The 25235-nt window shown below is 53.7% G+C and overlaps 1 protein-coding gene across 2 annotated transcripts in view; it reads right to left on the bottom strand.

Annotated features, from left to right (window-relative positions):
* Positions 1–24988, bottom strand: part of TRPV4 (transient receptor potential cation channel subfamily V member 4) — a 33708-nt gene extending 8720 nt beyond the window's left edge. Inside the window, exons 1-8 of one of the 2 annotated variants that reach the window (XM_033098558.1) lie at positions 24923–24988; positions 10438–10853; positions 9294–9466; positions 4963–5115; positions 4041–4181; positions 3321–3619; positions 1686–1865; positions 200–358 (exon numbers count right to left, since the gene is read on the bottom strand). In XM_033098558.1, coding sequence (XP_032954449.1) covers positions 200–358; positions 1686–1865; positions 3321–3619; positions 4041–4181; positions 4963–5115; positions 9294–9466; positions 10438–10853; positions 24923–24940 — 1539 coding nt within the window. In that variant the 5' untranslated portion in view covers positions 24941–24988. Of the gene's footprint in view, positions 1–199; positions 359–1685; positions 1866–3320; positions 3620–4040; positions 4182–4962; positions 5116–9293; positions 9467–10437; positions 10854–24660; positions 24745–24922 lie in introns of those variants that run through there. The other variant, XM_033098559.1, reaches the window with a different exon arrangement.
* Between the last annotated feature and the right edge of the window lie 247 nt (positions 24989–25235).

The following is a 25235-nucleotide window of genomic DNA, read 5'->3' as shown; positions in this document are numbered from 1 at the left end:
CCAGCTGGACCCAGATCCATTTGTATCCCAACGCCCCAAATATCTGGATTCCGGGGAGCCTTCTCCCTCCTTCTCTTCCCCCAGGTGTTGGGGGGGTGCACCTCTTTGTCCTGTTCCGGAGCTTTCTCCAATCTCTCCCACAGGGAAACCATGGGAACCCGGCTGTACCCCAGCTCCTGCCCATCTCACAGTCACTCACAGTGCCCTCCAGCGGCTGGTAGTAGGCGGTAAGGGTGAAGATGACCATAGCACACAGATAGGAGACCACATTGATGTAGAAGGAAACAGCCCCAAATTTGCGCCATTTGTCACGCAGAAGTTCGTTGATGGGTTCCACGGCCAGCATCTCATGGCGGTTCTGTGGGAGGCAGGATGGTCAGGGACCGCCCTCCCATGGACAGGCTGACTCTAATATGCCTTCCCACACCCTCTGCCCTGACAGCGTTTTCTCCTCCTGACCCATTCTTCAGCAACACTCGAAGATTCACAGGGGACTTGATGGGGATTCAGAATCAGCCTCAAATTTCTAGGCTCAGCATTCGGGCTCTGCCCAATTCTGCGTCAACTTACCTTTCCAGCCTATTCTAGATTCATACCGTGGAACCCAGAGGTGGAAAGCTATTTTCATGGTCCCCAGCTCCAATCTGTGGATAGTACCAGCTTCTGGTAGCAAAATCACCTATGTAACTTGCCAAAAATATAAATCCCTGGGCTTATTTTTCCAACTGTGAACCCAGGGCAGACATCAATAATTGAGGCCTGCACAATAGTTCTCTATACAGTTCCCTAGGCAGACACTACCAATCAATCAGAGTTTGAACCAGAGGTGTTACACTTTCAGTCACCCCCAATCTAAATCAAGTCAATCACTAATTTCAAAGATGAGAGAAGTGAGCTCCAGCAAGGGACAGCATCTGTCCAAAGGAGACAGAGCTGGGGCTGGAAGGGAGACCTTCTGCACCCAGGCCCCAGTACTTTCTGCCCCATTTGTACAGCATCCTATCCCTCTAATGACTTGTTTCTTTATAACCATGGATCTGTGCCACAATGTAGCCACAAAGATGCTGTTGCAATATTATTCCTAATAGTTAAATGCAGAAACAAACCCAACGGCCAAGAATAGAGGACTCATTCATTAGAATGTGGTACATTTACACACAGCAATGATATTGCAGAAGAATATTTAATGGTGCAGAACGATGTTCGCAAAATACTGCTAAGTGAAAAAAAGAGCTTTCAAAACTTCATATAACAACTACTAATGATAATAGCTGACATGTAATGTTTACTCTGTGCCAGGCTGTTCTAAAAATAACTCATTTGGTCCTCCAATGGGATATGCACTATGCTTATCCCCTTGTTACAAAACAGGAAGCTGGGACTCAGAGAGGTTGGGTCTTTTGTCCTGAGTCACACAGCATGGAAATGATAGCGCCACTATCCCGACCCAGTCCAGCCTGCCCTTAAAGCCCAGTCCTTACAATCCTCTCATTTCCCCTTTCCCCAGTGTCAGACGTTGTTCTGGGCATTTAGTTGATACTTTTTCTTTGTACTCAGCCCACAAACCCACTGCTTTGGGCTACAGAGGCTGGGCTCCCCCATTTGGCCCCAGGGTCCCTTCCCTGCTCTCAGTCACACCCCTCCTACCCTGGGCCCTGTCCCCTGTCCCATGGCCTGGTGCCCACCTCAATCTTGCTGTTGTACACCAGTATCTCCAGCACGGAAGCCTCTTCTCCACACGTGTCCAGCGAGGAGAGGTCGTAGAGCGAGGAGTACACCGGCCCGTAGGCCCAGTCCTTGAACTTACGGGACAGGTGTCTGGTGTCCTCATCAGTCACCTCCCGTCGGATAATGTGCTGAAAGACCTGCATGGGAAAAGGGAGGCTCAGGGGGCCCAGGGGTCTGACCCCAGGGGGCCCCCGTGCAACCCATCAAATGGTGCCTCGCCAGAGAGCAGGATAGAGGGCAGGGCATGTGCCCTGAGCATGTGCTGTGTGCCGGGCCCTTCCCTGACATCCTCTTGTTTAATTCTTTCTCTCGCCATCTTGGTTTACAGATGAGCAAACGGAGGCTCAGAGAAATGGTGTTCCCTGAGGCCACAAAGCAGTCAGCTGAAGCCAGACTGAACCCAGGCCCACCTTAAAAATCTGAATTGTAATGAATATCTTCTTTATGTACTTAAAACAGCAATTAATCAATCTTGTTAGTATGTTCATTTTAGTAATAATTATTCGTATCATACCAGTCCTTCCTGCTACCACTCCTACTCTTTGGCTTACACACAGGGAAACTGAGGAACAGAGGGGTGGGAGTTGCCTGAGGCCATAAAGTTTAGTAGACCAAAGCCAGAATTTAAACCTGGGCCTTTCCCACTACCCCAAGACTCTGGTATAAATTGCAAATGTAGTAGCAATTTTTGCCATATTTTAAGTAGATTAATAATGACCCCTACCTTTTACCAAGCACTTATTACCTATCCCAGGCTCTGTACCAAGAGCTTTAAGTGGATTACTTCATCTAGTTGTCAGAACAACACTACACCACAGGGCACCGTTATTATGCCCATTTCACAGATGAGGAAAGTGAGGCGCAGAGAGAAAAGGTGAGATGCCTGAGGTCACATGCTGAAAAGTGGCAGAGCCAGGCCCCAGCCCCAGGTGCTCCTGACTCGAGAGCAGTCAGATTTGGTTCTCAGTCAGGGCGATGGAGTCCCACAGGGGGACATTTGCCAATGTCTGAAGCCATTTTTTGGCTGTCACAGTGGTGGAGAGTACTACTGGCATCTAGCGAGCGGGTGGAAGCCAGGGACGCAGCTCAACATCCTAAGATGCACAGTAAAGCCCCACAGCCCAGAACCCTCCAGCCCCAAATGTCAGTAGTGCCGAGATTGAGAAATCCTGCTCTAGGTCCCATGCTGTGAGACCCCCAGAGGGGAAGGAACTGGCGCAGGGGCAACTCAGCAGGTGAGGGGCTAAGCCAGGACCCTGGCAGTAGGGTATAGGGGAGTACTGCAGGGCTGGCGCCCTGGGACTCGGGTTTCTATCAGTGGCTTGGCCTGGCAGGTGGGAGTGGGGCTGTAAGCATCCAGTGGAGTGGAATGACAGAGGCTCTGGGATGAATTTGAGTAGCTTAGCTGGACAATAGGGAGCCATAGCAGGGAGCCAAACACTGGGTTTGGCCTGATGAGAGTTGGTTGTGAGTATTAATAATAATGAATGCCAGCAGTAGCCCCTCGTGTGTGTGTGTGTGTGTGTGTGTGTGTGTGTGTGTAGAGGAACAAGAGTGGGTGGGCTGGCCTTGCCCTTGGACCCAGCACTCACCCCAATCTTGCCTGTCTTGGCAGCCATCATGAGGGGCGACAGGCCATCGTTGTTGAGCACGGCCTCCAGGTTGCTGTCGGGGAAGAGGCGGGCACACTTGAGCAGCAGGAGGTCATACATCTTGGTCACGAACTTGGTATTCTCGCGAGTGTTGTCTGCGATGGCCACCAGCGCGTGCAGCACCGTGTTGCCACGGGAGTCCTGCCGCCGCATGTCTGCCTTCTTATGGGGGTTCTCCGTCAGGTAGTTGACAATGTGGGGCTGGTTGGTGCAGGCAGCTAGGGACAGGGGCAGCTCACCTGTGGGCCGGGGTGGATGAGGGTCAGTGAAGGTGCCCAGGGTGGGGCTCTGCCGGCAGATACTTGGGGGACAGACATCGTGACGCTGGACGCAGCACCAACAGCCGACAGGAACGTGTCCTGCGGTGCCTACACATTTCTGTGGGTGATGCTGAGGAGATGACATGTGGCTATTTGGGGGCATGGCCATGCGAGGATGCACATGAAAAGGTGCGGGGTCCTGACACCGCATCATGATCCCCATTGTACAGATGGGGAAACTGAGGCTCAGGGAAGTGAGGTGATGCTCTACCCCTCAAAGGCAAGACCTCAATGACCAAGACCAACATACAGCCTGTGTCCTAGGTATTTGGGGAGGGGTCAGGGCCGTGGACACTACCATGGACCCCCCTCCGCCCCCCACCCCACCAGGCCTCCTCACCGAAGTAGAAGTAACCTCCCTCGTCCTTGGGTTGGAAGAAGCGCCCCCGGGCCTGAGCATGGACGTCGGCTCCCTGGGCCACGAGGAGCTCCACATAATGTTTGCAGCGGCGCTCAATGGCGATGTGGAGGGCAGTCTGACCTAGAGAGGGGGTGGGAGGACAGTTACCCGGGGCTCCCGCAGAGCAGAGACCTGACCCAGCTTGAAGGGAGTGGGGTGCAGTGTGCAAATCAGGGCCAGGGGGGCTGCATGCCAGAGCCTTGGTTGGCTCCACCCAAGGACACCAATGGACCTTCAGACAATCATTTCCGAATGTGGCATCTCTGATGCAGGAAGTCCTAGATCTGCAAGCAGAATTTTAGGCTCAAACTGTGTCCATCTGACTTGTAGGATCCCAGATGTGGGGACCTTTCAAACTCACAAGAGGCTTTAATCCCGGAGGAAACAATGGCATCATGGTCTCACAGAATTTTGGACTCTGGATATAAAATTCAGATTTTCCTCATATTCCGGAATCTGAAAGGTCCAGTCTGATTCACAGAATCTCAGAATTGAGAGACCCAGGAGCTGGGACTCGTGACAGGGCTTTAGGCCTCTTAGCCCTGTTGGCTCACAGAACCATTATCATAGAGCTTTAGTGTATCCGGAACCGCAGCATCTTAGGCCCAGAATTTCAAGTTCACGGATCACTAGGCTCAGTGCATCCCAGCGTCTTGGCACTTTTGCTTTTGAAATGCAGAGTATCAGCAAAGGAAGGGGTAGTTACTGTTTCCTTCATTTGTGTCTTCATTCATTCAACAATCGGTTTCTAGGTACATGTTGGCACTTGGGGCCCAGACCAGAGCTCTGGGAGGTCCGACAAACGAGGGTGGTGCCCCCGCCCCCTCCACATCACTCCCAACCTGCCTGGGCCGGGCCCCACCTCGGTAGTAGATGTCCCGGAAGGGCGAGTTGATGAACTCGCGCATGTTGCCGGTGCGCTCCGCGATGTCCAGGAGCACGGGGATGGTGTCGTTCCGACCGTTGCTCAAGTTCAGCAGGGCCTTGGGCAGGCAGGTCTTCCCTGTGGACGGCTCTGCGGGGGACGGACGGACAGGATGAAGGCTGCTCAGCCTGGAGCCCAGGACAGGGCACTGGGCAGGGAGCCAGAGTTCCGGACTCTCGCAAGCCCTCCTCTCTGAGCCTGTTCCTCACCTGCTCCCCCGGGAGCTGAGCGGGGGTGGGGGGTGGGGTCAAATAAACTCAAAGGGGCCGAAGTTCTTTAAAATGTCGGAAGCCGCAGCCTATACAGAGATGGGTATTTACCAAAGCAGATTTGGAGGGAATTTTAAAAATCAAATAAGTGTGGGGAATGCTGGGTTAAACAAAGTCAACCATATTTCTTTACTACAGGACTTGTCAGAGCCGTTAATATGCTAATGAGGACTGTGACCCTCTAAGGCTGATATAGCAGGCAGCCTCTGAGCACCTATTTGAACATAGATCCTTTTCCCATGAAGCAGTTACACTAGTGCCCCTAGAGGGGAGCAGAGGGGGTGCGGTGTTCCCCAAAGTATGGACTGCTTGCCACTGTGGCCGTGAATTCCCTTGGGGGGGGTGGGAGAAGACTTTGGAGGTTCCACAGATGCAGCAACTGAAGTCCCGCCATGAGCAAGCTTTCATCCCATCATCAAATCTCTCTCATAAAGTCAGTCTCTGCTACTAATGGGTCCCTAACACTTGCCACTAATGTTTGTTAATGTCCCTTTGCAATTTTCTTTCCCTTGTATTAATTTTTATGGCTATATGAATTGATTTATACTTTAAAACAATGAGTAATGAAAAAGAAAACTCCCCTGTGAATCAAGCATGGGGCAAAAATCATGTGGGGGGCCTCGGGAATGGCCCAATGCAGGAATGGGAGCGGAAACGGAAACTGCAGGTGTGGATAGAGGGGTCCGCTCTAGAGCCAGGCACCTTGGGGTTCAAATCTGACTTTGCTCCCAATTTCTGTGCAGGCTTTTCTGTGCTTCAGTTTCCTTTCTAGCTAAATTGAGGCCACAAAGGGAGATGGATGCGCTAACAGATGTTTGTTGATGAGCCCAGTGCAGGCAGACAGGAGTCCTCAATAAATACTACTGTTGCTGTTACTATTCCACAGGAGATGCTTCAGGAACCTCGCCCTAGCTGCTGGGAATCGGTGGGGAGAACTCAAAAGACCCGTGGAGACCTGGCTTCCAGTCCCAGCGCCCCAGGAATGTGGGTACTTGGACAAGCCTCATTCTTGGCTGCTTCCTGCTGCACCCATGGTGCCCAGCCAGCGCCAACACCAGGTAACCGTTTCTTGAATGAATAACAAATTCCAGTTCCCCACCTATGTAAGTGGGAGAGGAGCTGCCCCAATGCTGGCCAAGGCCCTGGGGATTTTGTCCAGACACACCCACACTCAGCTCGAACCTCAAAGTGGCCTCAGTCTGTTTTCTACTTATTTTCTAATTGCCAGGCAACTCACAACTCTTCATGCTGACATCATCATTCCCTCCCAAAACCCACTCCCAGCCTGCTTATGTCCCCTGCTCCGAGGATGGTGTCCCCAGCCAGTCAAAAACCTTTGCATCACTCTTGTCCACCATCCTCCCCCATATCCACTCCACCCCCAGCATGTCCTGTTGATTTTACCTCCTATGTCTCCAATCCCTCCTCCACTCTCCTTTTCCAACGACACCATCCTGGCCCAGCCACTGGCTCTCCCGCGTGCCCAAGGCATCTGCCTGGTTTCCCCCAGTCTCTCTAGTCTTCCTTCAGTCCACACTGCAGCTGGAGTGGTCACCACAAGTACAACTCTGATCACAGTGAGCCACAGGGCCTTTGCATATGCTGTTCCTTCACCCTCGCCCTGGTTCTTCTTCCTCTTTTCACCAGGTTAACTGCAACTCATTCAGACTCAAGTGTCACCTCCTCTAGGAAGCTCTCCCAGATTTTTCTGGCTAGGTCAAATCGACCAATAATACCTCTTGTTGATACACATTACAGTTTGCAACTGTGCATTTATTTCAATATCAGTCTCACCCAGGAGACTGTGAGCAACTTAAAGACAGGGTCATGTCTACTTCACTCACCATTGTTCACCCCATGGCCTGCATGCAGCACCTGAGACATAGTAGGTGCCCAGTAACCATTTGTTGAGTTAATAACATTCAATGAAGCAGTAAGTTGGGTACCACAGGATTTTCCAAACCACAGGTAACCCAAAGTTGTTTCTGTTGGCATGGAACTAGACCCTGGATTTGGGATTCCACAACCCCAGACCCAGGCTATAGCGGGGTGGGAGGCTGCCAGCCTAGGTCCTGGGATGAGATGCCAAGAACAGCATCTTCCCAAAAAATGGGGACATGCAGTTGCATGATTGAACCACCAGGTGGCAAAGGGTCTCTGCCCACAGGAGAGGGTGGGGCAGCCGACGTAGGGTCGTGGTCAAACTTCAGAAGCGGGTGAGCGAGAGGGTCACAGCTCTTGGGCCTCTGGCTAGAAATCCAGGCTAGATCTAGGTTTTGTGGGGCCTGAGGCTTATACAATGTGGGGTCTTGTTTATGAAAACAAACACAATTATTAATTCAAAATTAGGTCCAGGGCATTAGGAGCCAGAGAACGAAAGTGAGGGGCCCTGAAACTTCCTTAACAGGCCTCCTGGTAAATCCCCCTCTATACATTCTCTAAGCCTACTTAGAGTCTCCCGCCCACACGCATGCACAGACACACACTTGCCTGGGGGTTCCCAGCCTAGGCTGTGTCCCCCACTCCGTCCGGAACTCAGAAGCCCAGGAGTCTTGGCAAGCCCCACATGGTGCTGCTTTGTCCACTGAAGGCACAGGCTGCATGGTCCCCATTTCACAGGGGTTCGCTCTGCCCCAAGGCTCCCCACTTTTGCCTAACGAACGTGGGAAGCGAGGAGGGGCCGTTTGGCCAGGGGTTACATCCAAGGAGATTATTCACACTGAGACCCTCTGAGGGCAGGTAGGAGCCCCCATCCTCCCACAACGCTGAGTGTGTGCTCCAAACGAGGTGACATCCTCTGGCGGGGCACCACGAATGATTGTTTTTTAATAAATCCGGTCATTTACAAATTAAAATTTTTTAAAAATTTTCTGACTGCATTGACGATACTGCATTGTATTGTTCTGGTGCTCAGAGAATCCGGTTGATAAAGGTATATGTGAAAAACATACCACAGATTCGGTCACAGATTTTGGCACTTAATTTATTTCAAGTACCTTGCGCCTCGAAAAACGGCCCCTCCTGACCTCCCCGAAGCTTCGACAGCCCCAAGAGAGCCTCGAGGGTAGACCACAGCCGGCCTTCCTGAGATACACCCTCCTTTGGAGCAGGGGACACAATTCTTGACATTTTATATTGATCTGTGGTGTCATTTGGCCAGTTAATTATGGCTCACCTGTTACCTGGCACATAGTAGGTGGCTGGCTTGGGCCGAGGGGCTCACAGGCCAACTTCCTGGATTTACAGGGAAGGCCTGGGGCAGTGGAAGTTGCTCGTGCCTTGAGGTGGGTGTCTGGAGCCTGGACAAGGCTGGAGGCCGAGCTCTCCAGGTTGGGGGAATCCCAGGGCTGTGGTGACTGGGGATTCAGCCTAGGGGAGGGGAGCCAAAAGCTGGGCAGGATGGGGCAGAGCCTAGATGCAGAAGCAGGAACCCCGGCTCCAATGCCCTGCAGCCCCCCACCCCACCCTTGAGCTCCCCTCAGAGAGAGTACGGGCTCCTGGGACCCTAGCTGCTTTGTGCTCAGCACTATGGAATTCTCTCTTCTCAGAGGCCAGTACATGATATTATTAGTCCTCAGTTTACAGATGAGGAAACTGAGGCTCAGAAAGGCCACACATCACTTAAGGGGTGGAATTTAAACTGAGGTAGGTAAAATCTGCTTATCTACCATGATTACCCCAAAATAAGACCTAACCGGAAAATAAGCCCTAGCATGATTTTTCAGGATGATGTCCCCTGAACATAAGCCCTAATGTGTCTTTTGGAGCAAAAACTTCATATAAGATCCGTTCTTATTTTCAGGGAAACACGGTACTACACTGACCTTTTCATAAATAAAGGCTGAATAAATGAATGAATAAAGGTAACAAAGGCCCAGAGAAGTTAAGTAATATGGTAATGGACACACAGGACCAGACTCCCTAGTATTGGGGTCCCCAGTGCTAGGCCGTTCCCCCATCCCGGCTGGTCTACCCACTATCCCTGCCTGGGTGGCTCACCCCGGAATTCCTCGTCAGTCAGGCGCTTCTTGTGGGTCAGCAAGAAGGGGAGCAGCCCGTCCAGGTCAGCGGTGGAGCCCCTGGACACGATGTCAAAGAGGATGGGCCGGTTGAAGACTTTGAGGACGGGGGGCGGCTGGGGTGCAGGAGCTTTAGGGCTCTGTGGCTGCTTCCTGGAGGGGGAAGGCAGGGTGATGGGAGGGCCCAGACAAGGTGATCTAGGGGATGGGAGGCTGCCTGTCTAATGCATCACTGAGATGGCCTTGTGCTGTTACTACACCCAGGGACTTCTCTCCACTCTCCTCTTCTTTCAGCCGGGTCTCCGTAGGAGAGAAAGCGTGAATGCTTTGGAGCTTTGAACTCTCCCCAAGCCCCAGGAGAGCCACCAGATGCCCAGGAATGAAGGTGACACTTGGAGAAGACCCAGGAGGGGCAGCTGGGAAGTGTGCCAGCAGGAGAAGGTAGGTGGATGGATGGATGGATGGATGGATGGATGGATGGATGGATGGATGGAAGGATGGATGATAGATGGGCAAATGGATGAAAACATGAGTCAGTGATTGAGCAAATGAATGGGTGAATGAACAAATGGATGAACGGACAGCTGGATGACTGAACTGGGGGTTAGAAGGAAAGGAAGGAGAGAGAAAGGGAGGAAGGGAAGGAGGGAGGGAGGAGAAGGGAGAGAAGGAGAGAGAGAGGGAGAGAAATTAGAAAAATATCAGAAATGAAATGAATGAATAAATGGTGAATAGTTTGATAGATAACTGACTGGTTGGATGAACAGAAATAGTGGGTAGATGAGAATAGTGTGGATGGATGGATGAATAAGGGGTGGATGAATGAAAGGTTGACTGTATGAGTGGAAGGCTGGACAAATAGATGAAAGATAAACAAATAGGTAAACAGATATTTGAATGATGATGGACAGATGGTTTGGACAAGTGGATGCACAGGTGGAAAGATAGGTAGCTGGATAAATGGATGAGTAGATGATGGATGGATGAGTGGATGGATAAACAGACAAGTATATGGAAGGGTGGACAGGTGGGTGGATGGAAGGATGGATGGGTGGATGGATGGATGGGTAGACAAATTCAATACAGAGGGGGAGACCATTGGCCAGACAGCCAGGAATACTCACTCCATGACCTTCTTCCTCCACCGCTTGTTGTCACTAGGGTGGTGACGATAGGTGCCATAGTCAAAGAGCGAGTCCATGGGTGCCTTCTTGGGCCCAGGCACCACCGATGACTCATACAGGGTGGACTCCAGCAGGTCAATGGGGTTGGGTACCCCCTTGCGGAAGGCACCCTGGAACTTCATGCGCAGATTTGGTCGCCCATCACCTGGGCCAGAGGGGCGACCAGCATCAGCTGGTGAGGGTGAGGGGGAGCCATCCTCCCCCTCAAACAAGTTGGCCAGCGAAGAGAGGGGGAAGGCCTCCCCACCAGGTGTGCCATTCTCATCCCCGGGGGGCTCGGCCACCTCCCCAGGTGCAGTGTGGGGGCCGTCGCTGGGATCCGCCATGCTGACCCCGATTTGTCTGCACTGCTTGGCCTGCAACGGAACAGGAGAGTCAGGCAGAGCCCGGCCAGTGGTGGGGGCTCCAGGAAGCCCCCTCCCACGTGGGCAAACAGCACTGCAGCCAGCTGCTTCAAAGCCACCGTTGTAATGACAGGGGTGTGGGGTAGCCACTCCCAGATGTGGTTGGCCGCCAGCCCCAGGCAGGAGCTGCAACAGGAGCCTCTTTCAGGGCCCTGGAAATGTGAGTCAGCTGCTGGTCCAGCTACCCTGGGCATTCGCTGGAGGAGGAAGGGCCTCCGAATCACACTGGGACCCCAAACCTGGAGCCTGAAGCTGACTCCTGACCAACCTAACCAGCTTTGGAGCCCCACAAAGCAGGGTTCAAAGCCAGGTTCCACACTGAGCAACTGTGTGATGATGGGCAAGTCAACATTCCACAGCCTCGGTCTTCTCACCTGTAAAATGGGGCCGTCAAAGCACAGTGCCTGACAGTCAGCACCTACTATTATAAAATATAACGATTAACTGCATGCCTCAGGCACAGTAGATGCTACAAAAATCCTGTGAACCCTGTGTCCCTCAGTAGTGAACCCAGAAGTCCTCAATTTCCTCGCCTAGCACCATCCCTATGACCCCCATTTTCCAGAGCAGGGAAGCAATGCTCCAAGACTGTAGTTGACTTCCCCCGGCCACAGACTCTGCTTCCAGTGCCAGGTGCCAATCCCTCCCCTCCACCCTTTGCCTGGTTAACTCCTACCCTCCTGGGTTCCCAACTCAACTGCCCCTTCCTCTGGGAAGCCCTCCCTGACCATTTGTTCACAGGATTAGTTAATTTCTTAGGCTGCTTTTGTCTTGTTCACTCCTGCATACCCAACACTTACAAGGGTGCTACAAGACAAACGACCTTACGACTAAGGTACTATTTGTTTCCATGTCTCGGATGAGGAAACGGGAGCTTCAAGAAAGACAGTCACAGCTTAGAGGGGGAAGAGCTGGACTTGAACACAGGTCTCTCTGGTTCCAGGCCCAACATTCAGCCCGGAACAAGGGCAGGGAGGGGCAAGACCCGGCTGGCTGGCCGGTAGCCCCCTGCCCTCTGCACTGAGGGCGAGTTGCCTGGAACTCCCCATGCCACCCGGGCTGTAGGGAGATGTCTGAGAAGCTCTCTTTTCTATGTCTGCCTCCTGCCCGACACATTAGCAGAGGAACAAATAAAGACGGGTTCCCACTTTGTTTGTTCTGTGGCTGCCAGGAGGGAAGGCTTGGGCCAGAGAGGGGTGGGGGGCACTGCCAGAGGCCTCTCTTGATGGGCTCAGCAGGGCACACACATGTCATTGCTCTGTCCAGGGACTGGTCCCACTCGACACTAGTGTGGAAGGGGAGCCTGGACTTTACAGTCATTCCAGCCTGGGTTCTAACCCCAGCTCTACCATTTACCTATTATTTAGCTACCTGAGGCTCAGTTTCCTCGTCTGTAAAGTGGGCACAATTGTAGTAGCTTTTTCATAGGTTTGCGGGAAGAATTAAATGAGATCAGGCACGTCCATTGCTGACCTTGGGATTAAATTGTGAGCTGTCAGTGATTCTAATCAAAGGAAGAAGGAAAGGTTAGGAGCACAGGTTCTGAAATCAGATATACATGGTTCTTTCCTGGCCATGGTAACTAGCAGCTGTGTGATCTTGGGCAAATCACTTCCTCTCTCTGGGCCTTGGTTTCCCCACCTGTAAAACTGGGATGACCACACCTCTTGCTAGAGTTCTTGGGAGATACCAGTGACTTCAGGAATTTGAAGCACCCACTCAGTGCTGGTACCTAGTAGGACCACAGAAGACAGTAGCTCCCATCCACCTGCCAGATGGGAGAGGGAGACCTGGATCCTCAGCCCCCAGTAGCTGCCGCATGAGTTTGGGCTTTGTTCTGCAGGAACGAGGGGCATGTTGAGGCAGGGAGGGGTATCTGTTGGAGGTACAGGCATTGAGGGGGGAATGTCTGCCTCATTGGGGACGCCAGGGTGAGGGTGAGAGGAGGCACTGGGCACATGACTCTGCTGGCAACACCCTCCTAGTGACAGCACCCCTTCCCAAGTCGCCCCTTCCCCCGCCGGGGCAGGGCTTAATGGACACTCCCCAGCTCAGGGAGCTCCCAAGGCCAGAGGAAGCAGCCAGGAGGGCCTGCACCCTAAGGAATTCCAACCCAGATAGCACGCAGGGTTTCTGGGGGCTCCACTACTGGGGGTCTGAAGTCAGCTAGCCTGGGGTTCAAATCCCCTCCCAGCCACTTACTCATGGTTCATAGCCTTGGGCAAGGCCCACGGTGATCGTTATTGGCGTTTTAATTATGATGAAATAATAATTATGAAATGCACGTCCATCATCATCAGGATTATGCTGGTCTCACTCTGCGCCAGGCACCAGCCTCCACGCCTCACACTGTGCTCTCGCCCAATCCCCACTGCAACCCTAGACCAGCGGTTCCCAGTGGGGGCCATTCTGCTCCCCAGGAACACTGGGCAGTGTCGGGGGACATGTTTGGTTGTCACACTGTGCAGGGGAGAGAGGGCTACTGGCATCTCGTGGGCCAAGGCCAGGAATGTTGTTAAACATCCTACAATGCAAGGACAGTCCCCATCACAAGGAATGATCCAGCCCAAAGGCCAATAGTGCTGAGGCTGGAAAACCTGCCCTGCAGGTCGGCACTGCTACAATTCCCATTTTACAGAGGAGGAAACGGAGGCTCAGACAGGGTGAGTGCCTTGCCTGAGGCCACACAGCAGGTCAGCAACAGAGCCAGGATTCAAATCTGGGCAGCTGGCTGCAGAGCCTGGGCTGCCCTAACCCCTCCGTTGACACAGCCTGAGTGCCAGGCGCCATGCTGAGCCCTTACAGTGTCTTGTTCAAGCTGCACGACAGCCCTGGGAGGTAAGGATTATTACTACCAGCTCATGCTAATCGCTCAGAGCCTCAGTTTCCCTACCTAAAAGGAGGGTTGCAATAACAGCATCCGTCCTGTAGAACTGCTAGGACATAAGGCAGGTCAGGTGTCTCTTGGGTACCTATTAAGCCCTTGAAAAATGCCTTATTCACCACCAGCACCCTTATGCCCTCCTCACGCCCTTACTATGCACATATAGGTAGTACGACAGCCTGGCATTTATGACCACGTTAAAATTCACCAAATTCCCTGCCATGCCCTCAGTTAATCCCCCCGAGTCTGGTGAGCAAAGCTGGGCTGCTGCTCTCGTTGAATAGCTGAGGAAACTGAGGCTCTGTGAGGCCACCCAGGAGCAAATGGCCTCTGGATCCTAACCCTGGATTCCTTCCACACCACACCACCCACGCATGTGTACACACCAGCGCACACGTGTACACACACACACACACACACACACACACTGCACGGTGGCAATTCCCTCCCCACACACTGCCCTGCTCTCTGTGGTTGGGGAAAGAGTTCCTCCCTGTTCTAATTTGCCCTGGAGGCTGTAATTACACATTCCAAACACTTGCCAGACTTAGGAGGGAAGGAGGGAGACAGCCGGGGGAGAGGCAGAGAGTCCTCGGGCTTCTCCTCGGCCTGTGAGCGTCCTGTATGCTTCGTGGCACCAGGCGAGCATCAGGGGCTCCATCACAGACGTTTACATGAGTGTCGACACCCCCACACATGCTGTGTCACCACTGCATTCATTTAAAGCAGTGGATTTCAAATGTTTTTGTTTTAGGCGTCCAAACCCTGTGTTTGAATATACATATACGCTAGACTGTAGTCCACGCACAGATGGTAGTTGTGGCAGGATGGACGGAAGGGAGGATCTGAATCTCAGGGCCCAAGGAGCAAGATTAGAAACCATTCATCTATTCATTTATCCAACAAGAATTTATTGAGCAACTACTGTGTGCCAGGTACTGGGGACACAGATGGGAGCAAGACAGAGAAATCCCTGCCCTCCTGGGGCAGACCTTCTGGCGGGGAAGCAGAGTCAACAGCCAGACAAAGCAAGAAGCAGTCATATCTGAGGGTGTTGGAAGCTGCGTAGACCAGAGGGCTCGGGAGAGGCTGAGTTACGAGGTGCAGGGGTTCCTGAGTAAGGTGAGGAGACACAGGGCTGAGCCAGAGTCCCCAAGCGTTCCTCTCTGCCCTGACAGGCCCCGCACTCTCTAAGAACAGGGCCATCTGGAAGGTCACACATTCTGTTCTGATGGCCCCTGGGGACTCAGTCGGGGCAGCCAAATCCACTCCTCACCTGGCGGGAGCTGGTGAGGCATGGAAAGAGTGAGCATTTTGACGTCAGACAGATCAGCAGGTGGACTCCCAGGTCCTTCACTCATTAGCTGGGCGAGCTCAAGCAAGTTACTCAGCTTCTCTGGGCCTCATTTTTCTCACCTACCGGTGGGGATCTTAATGGGTTATTGTGAGAATTCTACAAATTGAGTCAAGCACCTGGCACAAAGGAAGCCGTCAGTAAACAGCAAATTGCACGACTAAGTGAATGACAGGTGCCTTCTCTCTGAGAATCCTGGATTCATCTGGGGATGAGGGAGTCTCCGGCTCCACCCCCCTGTCCCGCCCCCCACTGTGCAGGGTGGAAGGGCCCACCCTTACCTCACCAGTGCCCACCCACCCCTGCAGCTCTGCCTGATCTCATGGAAACCCTGGCACACACTTGTCAAATCCCATCCTCCTGATTACATGATCAAGGAAAGCTGCTTAAATCTGGGGACAAGTTTGGGCATGTGGGGGCTGTTACACCCAGGAGGAAGAATTCCAGGGAGCTGGTTTTTCCTGGTTCCCTCCCTCCTGGGATTAATTCACTCCGACAGGCATCCGTTGAGTGCCACCTGTTTGCAAGGCACCCAAGGGAACATAAAGAGTGGAAGCTCATGAAAGTCTAGGAAGGAAGGCAAATGGCTTTTCCCCACTCCGGGCCTACCTGGCACTCCTACTCCACTGGCTGGCTCCCTTTCTTCAGGTCTCATTTTTTTTTTTTTTTTTTTTAATGGATAAACCCTACCAGGTTGAGGATTTTTTTTTTTAATTTTATTGGGGAATATTGGGGAACAGTGTGTTTCTCCAGGGCCCATCAGTTCCAAGTAGTGGTCCTTCAATCTAGTTGTGGAGGGTGCAGCTCAGCTCCAAGTTCAGTTGCCATTTTCAATCTTTAGTTGCAGGGGGCGCAGCCCACCATCCCATGCAGGAATCAAATTGGCAACCGTTCTAACCAACTGAGCCATCCGGCTGCCTCTCTGGCAGCTCAGCGGCAGCTCGTTGTCTTCAATCTACCAGTTGTGGAGAGCGCAGCTCACTGGCCCATGTGGGAATCGAACTGACAAACCTGTTGTTCAGAGCTCGGGCTCTAACCAATGGAGCCATCCGGCTGCCCCTCTTCGGGTCTCATTTTAACCAACACTCCCTGTGAAAAGCCTTCCTGACCTCCCAGTGTTCACTCTCAGAGCAACATGTGTCTCCCTTTAGAGCAGTTTCCATGATTTACATTTTTATTATTCTTTTATTTATCTTTTCTCTTCTCCTCTAGAAGTTTAGTTCCACGAGGTAGGGTCCATTTTGGGTCTGCTGTCCCCCCAGCATTTAGCACTGTGCCGAGGCAGAAAGGGACATTAAAAAAAACAGTTGCTTTCTTACACTCTAAGACCAGGGGCCTCTGATGGTCCAGGGTACAGGCGGGCACAAGTGACACTCATCCTGATGGGGACAGGGAGAGGCTGCAAGGAGGAGAGGTGATGGGCTGGGGCTTGACAACAAGAAGCAGACAGGAGGGCAGAGGAGACAGCACGTCAAAGTGTGGGGGTGAGAAAGTGCAGGGGGCATTGAGGGATGGCCTGACGCAAGGTGAGAAAAAAGGTTCAGGAAGAAAGACAGGTGCGTGGGTTGGGAGGGGTGCAGGCAGACGGGGGGGAGGGAAAGGTCTGGGGCTCTCAGACAGACCCAGTACACTTCCTCCTTCCTCCTCCCCCTCTCCTGGGGCTCCTTGTCCACCCTGTGGATCCCCGGCTTCCTGCGGTACCGGAATCAACATGATCCTGAGTGCCTGGCATTCCAGGTCAGTTTGGGAGAGATGGGGTGGGTGGGGAAAGGACTAGGAGGATAGGACCCTGGGATCTGCTGGTGCTGGAGAGAAAACACCTGGCCTGTCCAACACCCCCACCTTCCAGGGGAGGACACTGAGGCTCAGAGAGGTCGAGTCACTCGTCCAGTGTGCCCAGCTCCTGAGAGCGGCCCGTGTGGCCCCAGGACCTGTGTCTTGCGTGGATACTTTACAAGGACCAGGGGACTCGAGAAGGGCAGGGTGGAAGGAGGGGGTGGAGGAAGTGGAACAGGGTAGGTGGTGGGGACCATGGCCCTGGAGGCAGACTGACTGCCAACTCACAAGCTACGTGACCCTGGGGAAGTCACCTGGCCTTCCCGTGCCTCGGTTTCCTCACCTGTAAATGGAGATGATCCCAGCACCCACCCCAGGGGACTGTTGTGAGGCTTAAATGAGATAGTGTGTGACACACTGAGCCCAGTGCCTGGCAGAGCGCATGTACTCAGCAAAGAATGGCTCTTATTAGCGTCGTCGTTATCATATTATTTTTATTAGACGATGGGTGAACAAACCGAGGACCAGGGAGGGTGGAGTGGCTGGGCCGAGACGGGGATCCGGCCACCACCTTGGAGCAGCCGCCGCTGGAAGCAGCCGGCTGGGAGCTCAGCCCCTTGGCCAAATGAAACCTCCTGCCTGCCAGGTTCCCTGGCCAGCGGCAGCAGCAGGGGGCATCGTGCCATGCCGGGCACCTTCCCAGGCCAGCCAGTATTTACCTAGCAGATCTCAGCCTAGCCTACTTCCTGTTTGCTGCACAGTGGCCGCCTGTCCAGGGTAGACAGAGCCCCAGTGTCCTGTCGGGTCCCCTTACCCAGGAGGGTGCCCCCCTCAAACTCACACTGCCTAGACGGGGCAGGGTTGGGGTCACTCAATGGGCCCACAGAGGGCAAGGCCAGTATGGCCACAGCACAGACTCGGTCATTCTGCAGGCCCCTGGTTGGAGGGCTTCTGACAATGCACACAAATACCGCCCCCTCCCAAGCTTCCATGGGCACCCACGTGTGGCCAAGTCCCAGGGTGGGAGCCACCGGGAGGCAGTGTTCAGTGTTGCTCAGTGGTTTAAGGGTCCATGCGCACCATGCAACCCTAAGGCCACATATGATAGGATTCCATTGACATGAAATGTCCGGCACAGGCAAATCCAGAGACAGAAAGGAGACGTGTGGTTGCCAGGGGCTGCGTGGAGAGGGGCGTGGGGGGTAATGACTGACAAGGGGTACGAGGTTCCCCTCTGGGGAGGCGATGAAAACGTTCTGGAACTAGATAGAGATGATATCTGTACAACGCTGAAGACACTAAAAAACCACTGAATTGTACACTTTGAAAGGATGAGTTGTATGGTATGAGAATTAGGCCCCATAACCCTTCCCGCCTCAGTGTCCTTGGGCAAGGGGCTTCCCCTCCCTGAGCCTCAGTTTCCTCAGAGACACCTGGGAACATCGTGAGGATTAAACACACGCAGAGGGTCTGGCACACAGCAGGGGCTCAAGGACATGCTGTCCTGGCCCCAGGAGGCTCCAGCTGCTTCTTCCCTTGCCTCCCGCCTCCCACCTCCCGCCTCCCGTCAGAGCACCGCCCCGGGAGTCCACCCTCTCAGACTCAGTCCCGCTGGGAGTGCAATGCTACTCAGCTCCAGCCCAGGAGGAGGGAGGCCTCGGAACCGTAGGAGTCCCTTCTCCCTGGCCTATCCCCTCCCCTGGAGGACAGTCCCAGCCACAAATGGCGGCTGCTGTTTGATTGTTAACATTCTCTCAATTTACAGCTTGGGAGACGGGGCCCAGAGAGGGCAGGGCACAGCGTGCTGGGGCCCAGACTTCCCGGCTCCAAGGCCAGGCTCGTGACTGCTAGGAGAAAGGGTTTCCTCACTTCCTCATTTCCATCTCTTGCCACCTCTAGGAGGCTGTCAGGACAGGCACTGGCCCATTTCCCAGCTGGGAGGCTGAGGCCCAGAGGGCACAGAACACCCACCCACCCGTACATACACCCCTCCACTTCATTCCCACATGCAAAACCCCAAGGTGAGCGCGTCAGAGGAAAGAGCAGACACCGTGGAATGAATGCATCGGGCGGGCGGGAGCCGAGGAAGGGAGCCCGAGGCAGCAGAAAACCAGTTTGAGGTCCTCCCTCCGCCCCAGCCTGCTTCACCACCAGCCTATGCCAACAGCAGGCTGCTGTCTATGGTTAACTGCCTAGAATTAGGGTTAAGGCCAGTGCCTGAAGTTCCACCATCAGCAGTGCCTGCCCTCATTGGTACATTTCACACAGCACCTTCTATCTGTCTTAATCCAAATAATAACTCTAGAAGTTAGATACTATTATCTCCATTCCCACATGAATAGAGTCCGGGAGAATGGAGGTGGGAACTGACATTTATCCAACACTTACCAGGCTCCAAGCACTTACACATTTACCTCCCATCTGAGATGGGCATTACTATTATCCCATTTCACAGATGAGCAAACTGAGGCTCAATGAGACCAAGAGACCCAGCAGAGGTCACTGCTCAGCAGGAAGGGAATGTGGCTAATATTCCAACCATCTGCTTTTAAACCCATTTGAGTTCATCCCTTTGGGGGTCTCCCTTCTAAAATGCTATGCCCCTTGGAACTCACGGGACAGCTGGCACAGTAGTGAGGAGCTGAGATGCTACAGCCAAACAGACTTGGAATTTGAATCTTGGCTTTGCCACTTAGTAGCTGTGTGACCCCAGGCAGATCACTTCACCTCTCTGAGCCAGTCTCCTTGTTTCTAAAATGGAATGAATTACAGCACCCACCACTGGGTTCCTTGGTTGTTATGGGTTGCTTGGTTATTGTTACTGGGGACTCATTGGTCCGAAACAGAAGAGGGCTCTGCCTTCCTGGAGTTTGCGTCCATGTTCCCATTATTCCACATTCAGTTTGTTTGGGCCTCATAAAGTGCAGCCCAAACAAACTGAGTGTGGAATAATGGGAACATGGATGCAAGCTCCAGGAGGGCAGGGCCCTCTTTTGTTTCGGTCACCAATGAGTCCCCAATGCCTAGAACAAGGCTTGGCACATAGTAGCGGCTCAAGATATACCCAGTCAATGAATCAATGAATGAACAAATGAACGCATGGATACAAATGAAAGGAATCAAGATAAGCTTAGTCATTCTCCCTAGGGCAGACAGATCTCCAAAGCTGAACCTCTACACAACGAACTAGCTAACTTCCTCCCTCCCGTTCTCTAACAGATAATTTACCGAGCACCTATTATGAGACCCAGCACTCCCCTGAGAGGGCAACAGCTATCAAGAGTCCATTTTGCAGATAAAGAAAGTGAGGCTCAGAGAGGCCAGGACACTTGCCCAAGCTCACTCAGTCTCAGAGCCAGAGCCTGAATCTGAGCAGGTGGTTTCTTCTGATGCCCTGCCTTGTTGATCTGTCTGTTCAATCACTCATTCCTTTCTTCCTTTCATTTATTCACTCTGTCTACAGGTATGCCTGAACCTCTCCTCTGTGCCACAGGAAGGCAGGAGTGAATCAGGTTGGTAGGTCCCCACCTGAGGTCAGTTGGCCCACTGGGATCTCCCCTCCTGAGCCTGTGGGATCCATCCAGGGTGTATGTTGGAATATTTCCTCCCCCCCGCTGACACACACACGGAGCTGTCCCAGAAGGTGGTCAGCCCTCCTGGTCAGCTGGGTGGAACCCAGGCCACTCCACCCTCAGGAAAAACAGGCTCCTGGTGAGACTGAGCAGCCCTTTGTGTGGGGGGCAGGCAGGGCGGGCGGCAGGGAAGGGCAGCTGTTACTCACCACTGAAGAAAAATAAGAGTATTCCCATTTGGTCAATGGCCTGCCTGTCACCCCCTTCTCCTGCCTCACCTCCTGTGGACTTTCCTATTCCCTGATCTCATCTGGAGCTGACTTGCAAGCATTTATGGAGCACCTCCTATGCCCCTGGCATGGTCTCTGTGACCCACCCTCACTGATGAGAAAACCTGCTCAGAGAGGTGGAGTGGGGTGACCTCCTTGGGGGTCACACAGCCAGCAGGGACCAGGGCTCGGGGCAGAGAGGGGAAGCTGATGATCAGGAAGGGACTGAGAGGGAAAGGAAGTTGAAGTCACAGTGAAAATGAGGGCCTGGTCTCCCTTCCTCATTTCTGCCAGCCAGGGTGCCAGCTCTCGGGATCCAAGGGCACCCAATGCAGGGGCTTTCCAGGGAGTGCCCGAATCCCCCTCACGCTGGTAGAGTTCTGACTTCCAGCAAACCCTAGATGGCAAACCCAGGAACAGAGAGGTTAACCTACTTCCTGATGTAACACAGCAGTGAGTAACAGAGCTGAAATGTGAACAGACATGGGTCAGACTCCAAGAGGGGTGAGTCCAAGGTGGCTTTCCAAGAAGGAAGCTAAGCTGGCCACTGGGCTTTTCAGAGACCCAATGGGACCGGAGTCATTCACATCTGGCTTCCAGGTCCAGCTCTGCCATGAACCAGTGAGTGGGACAACCATGCGTTAATTGATTTTCATCTGAGTCTGTTTTCTCAGCTGTAAAATGGGAGTCAGCCTTCCTGCCCCTGCCCACCTCCAGCGGGGGCGAGGTTATGACACCACTGAAGTGAACATCGGGCACTAGACATTGGTTCTAAACTAAAGAGTGATGTGCTGGAGACAGTCCACAACCAGTCCACGAAGCAGGCACTAACATAGCCCCATTTTACAGATGAGGAAACTGAGACCCTGGGAGCTAGCATTTGAACCATGTAGCCCGGCTCCAGCCAGCCATGGTTTTTACGCATTAAATCAGGAAAGTAGGAAACGTTGATGGCTCCTGGCACTCAGTTGCTGCCTGTAAATATTTCATGGCTGAAAAGGCATCATCCTTTATCCAAATACAAGTCTAGCTTTGCCTCTGCTACTTTCCGCTCGCCTGCCTGGCACGGAGGGGCTCTCAGCGGGTGCCCTGGGGATGAGCCAGAGGAAAACACACCCTGGAAAAGGCCAGGGGACAGGGTGAGGAAACTTCGTCCATGTGCCTTGACTGTCCTTGCAAAGTGGGAGCTGAGAGCCCCATTTGGGGGTGGGGGAGGTGAGGGTGTGTGAAATAGAATTTATTGTACACATGAGATGTGCCTGGCTGGGCCAGCCAGCTGCTGAGAGCCCCATTTGAAAGATGAGGAAACTGAGGCTGAGGGAGGCCAGGTCACTTGCCCAAGCTCCCTGGTGAAGGTACAGCAGGCCTGTCTGAGCAGTTCAGGTTCTTATCTCTATACTACAGAGCATCTTCCCCACGACTCCAGGGACAGGCCACTTTAGAAGTAAAGGGCATGGATTTTGAAATTAGACTAATGGAGTTCCAATCCCAGCTCTGCCTCTTCCCAACTAAGAGACTCTGGGCAAGCGACTTCACTGCTCAGACCTCAGTTTTGCTCTCAAAAACAGTTACAATCATCGTTTTGTATCCAAATGTGCTAAGAGTGTTTGGCTCAGTACCTGGCACATAGTAAGTGCTCACTAAAGGCTCACTACCGTCATCACGACCACTAATACAGCCCAGGGTTGGCGAAAGCCAGACGGAACCTTACACCCAGAGTTCAGAGCAGCAGCCCAGGACCACAGGTATCTCAAGAGATCTGAATTAATCTTTAACAGGTGAACTCCACTCCAAATTAGCGATGCAGAGCATTCCAGCGGTCAGGCTGGCATGAAATGTTCTCTTGGCTCACCAGATCCTGTGTGTGACAAGAAAAGGAGCTGTTCCCTGGGTCCCTAGGATTTGGGGAGGGGGTTGGAATGTCCTTCCTGGAGTCAAATGGGGGTGAGGGAACTGAGCTGAGGCCAACAGCAGGTCAGGGGCTTGTGAGGGGTAGAGCAGCCAACACCATGTGGGCCACACACACCCCCCCGTCCCTTTCAGGAGCAGATGAGGAAGCTCAACGAACTCAGGCCCTCTCTAAATGATGTGTTCAGTCACTCAACAGGGCAACAGAGATTCACTGAGCAGCTACTATGTGCCAGGCACAGTGAGGCCAATCTTGTGTGTTTCTCTCCCTCCTACATCTCCTTCCCACGCCCCTCTCCAATCCCCATCTCACACCTAGATGACGTCCCCAGCCTGCAGCCTGGCCTCTCCACCTGGCCCCCACTCTGCAGCCAGACGGACCTTTCCAGACCACACATCCCGCATGACCCTCCCAGCCTGGACCTTTAGGGCTTCTGGGTCTGACCAAGCCCCTGCCTATCCGATCCCTGCCCTTCCTGTTCACATCACCCACACTCCGCAAGGAACGATTTCTCAGCTCTACAAACTCCAGGTTTACCCTCACCAACTTATTCCACGTCAAATGACCCCACCTGGTTTTTACAGACGTGAACCTGACTGGCCCATGAGTGCCATTTGCCATCTGTTTGGGGAGTCCCCACCCTGACTTACCAAGAAAGGTGGGAAAGAGGGGTCCCCAGTCTTTCTGGTTCCCACCATTATTCAAACAGAATGAACTAGAGAAACCTGGAAATGGCCAGTGATCGTTTTTCACGCCCCTCCATTAAGATGTTCGGGGCAACCACCACCACACAAGGACCATAATGGTGAACGCTGAGCTCTGCGTGCGTGCCAGGCACTGCACAAGGCACCTCACAGGTCACCCATCCTTGTGACAGCCCTGGCAGTGGGTCACCCTCATGCTATCCCCGTTTTACAGATGACCTGTCCCACAGACAGCGAAGGGTCTAGCTCAAGGTCACACAGTAGTGGGGTGGCAGAGCAGGGTCTGGGCTCATGCAGGCCCCACTTTTAACCTCACAGATGGCCCAGTCCTGATCCTTCTACCTGACCTCTCCAAACAGGGCCACCTCTTCATCTTCCTCTGAAGGCAGTCACCAAATTACCCCCCTGTTCTTGCCCCAGAGCCAAAGTGGCAAAACTGAAATCCTTGAGTAATTCTCAGCCTCCCAGAACAAATCTCACTCATGACATCTGCTTAGAATTTCAGGGGTTCACACCCCCACCCCCACCCCCATCCCCACCCAAGGCCCTTGTTGTAGTCACTGAGCCAGAACAGCCATGGGCCCTCCCCTCCCCCATCCCTTCCAGGGCACCCCGTAGGTGCGAGGTGGGGAGGGTTTGGGAGCTGGACAGCCCTGGGTTGAAATTCCACTTGGCTACATCCCAGACCGGAGCCTCAGTTTCCTCATCTGCAAAATGGATGGTGTAAGTAGCTCAAGCAACGTGTCTGTAGTTGGTGTCTCCCCGCAAGTGGGGAGTGTGGGAGGTCTCTCCCTGTCCTTGGAGACCTCTGGAGAGTCCACAGCAAAGCTGGAGGTTAAAGATTTTCCTGCCTCTTGGGGGAAGAGCCATCTCTCTGGGACTCAGTAACTAAAAGTAGACTTTGTAAGTTCGACTCCCAATTCCCTCCAGCTAGCTTAGAGACCCAGGGCCAACCTCAGGATCCCAACTCCCTGTTCCAAGCACCTCCAAATGGGGCCGACCCCCAAAGGTGGGCTGCCGAGCCTCCTGCCTGTGGTTCCTTAGCTTGGGTCCCTGGCCCCGGGACCTCCCTTCCCCGGACCTGCAACCACAGGGCCCACGCTGGCGCCCATTTCACAGGTGATAAAACTGAACCCAAGGGGAAGTGGTGCCCAGCCCAAGGGCGCCCAGCGGGTCTCCGCGCCTCCAGCGCTCCCAGAGAACCTCTGGAGCCTCTGCGACGTTCCCAGGAGCGCGAGGGGACCTCGCTGGGCCGCTCCTCCCCTGCCCCGCGGACCCAGACCACACTCACCTCCGGGACGGCGCGGCGCCGGCGGCCGGGAGCGCAGCGCTTCCTGAATGCCGGCGGCCGGCTGGGCGCCCGCGAGCCCGCCTCGGCCCTCCTCCCCCGGCTCAGGTTCCAGGCCGCGCACCGCCCCTGGGCCTGCACCCCGCCCACCCCGCCGCCCGCCGGCCAGGGCAGCGCGGAAGGTGACCAGCGACCCCTGCGCCCACTCCTCCGCGGGGATCCGCCGCCTCTGCGGGGAACCTACCAAGAGCCTCAGTTTCCTTACCTGGAAAACGGGCATCATGATCCAAGAGCTGGCGCTTCTTGGAAAGAGCTCTGGTTGGAATCCTGAGATTTCGGGCTCCTGACTTGACCACCCTGGCTCTGCTTGCTCATCCGTTAATGTAGCCACGCATCTGCTCATTCATTCATTCATTCATTCATTCAGGGGGGAGTTGGGTTAGCTCCGCTGAGGCTGAGGGCTCACGCCTCATCCCCCTGACTGTGGAGAAGAGTAAGCAACGTGTTGTTTTCCTTTAATTTGAGAAGAGCCTGTCTGTAAAATGGGCCCCCGACTAGTTCGGCCCATTACTTCTGCT

Source organism: Rhinolophus ferrumequinum, chromosome 25 (assembly GCF_004115265.2).
Source record: "Rhinolophus ferrumequinum isolate MPI-CBG mRhiFer1 chromosome 25, mRhiFer1_v1.p, whole genome shotgun sequence".
NCBI lineage: Eukaryota > Metazoa > Chordata > Mammalia > Chiroptera > Rhinolophidae > Rhinolophus > Rhinolophus ferrumequinum.
This window is presented reverse-complemented; position numbering and strand designations above follow the sequence as displayed.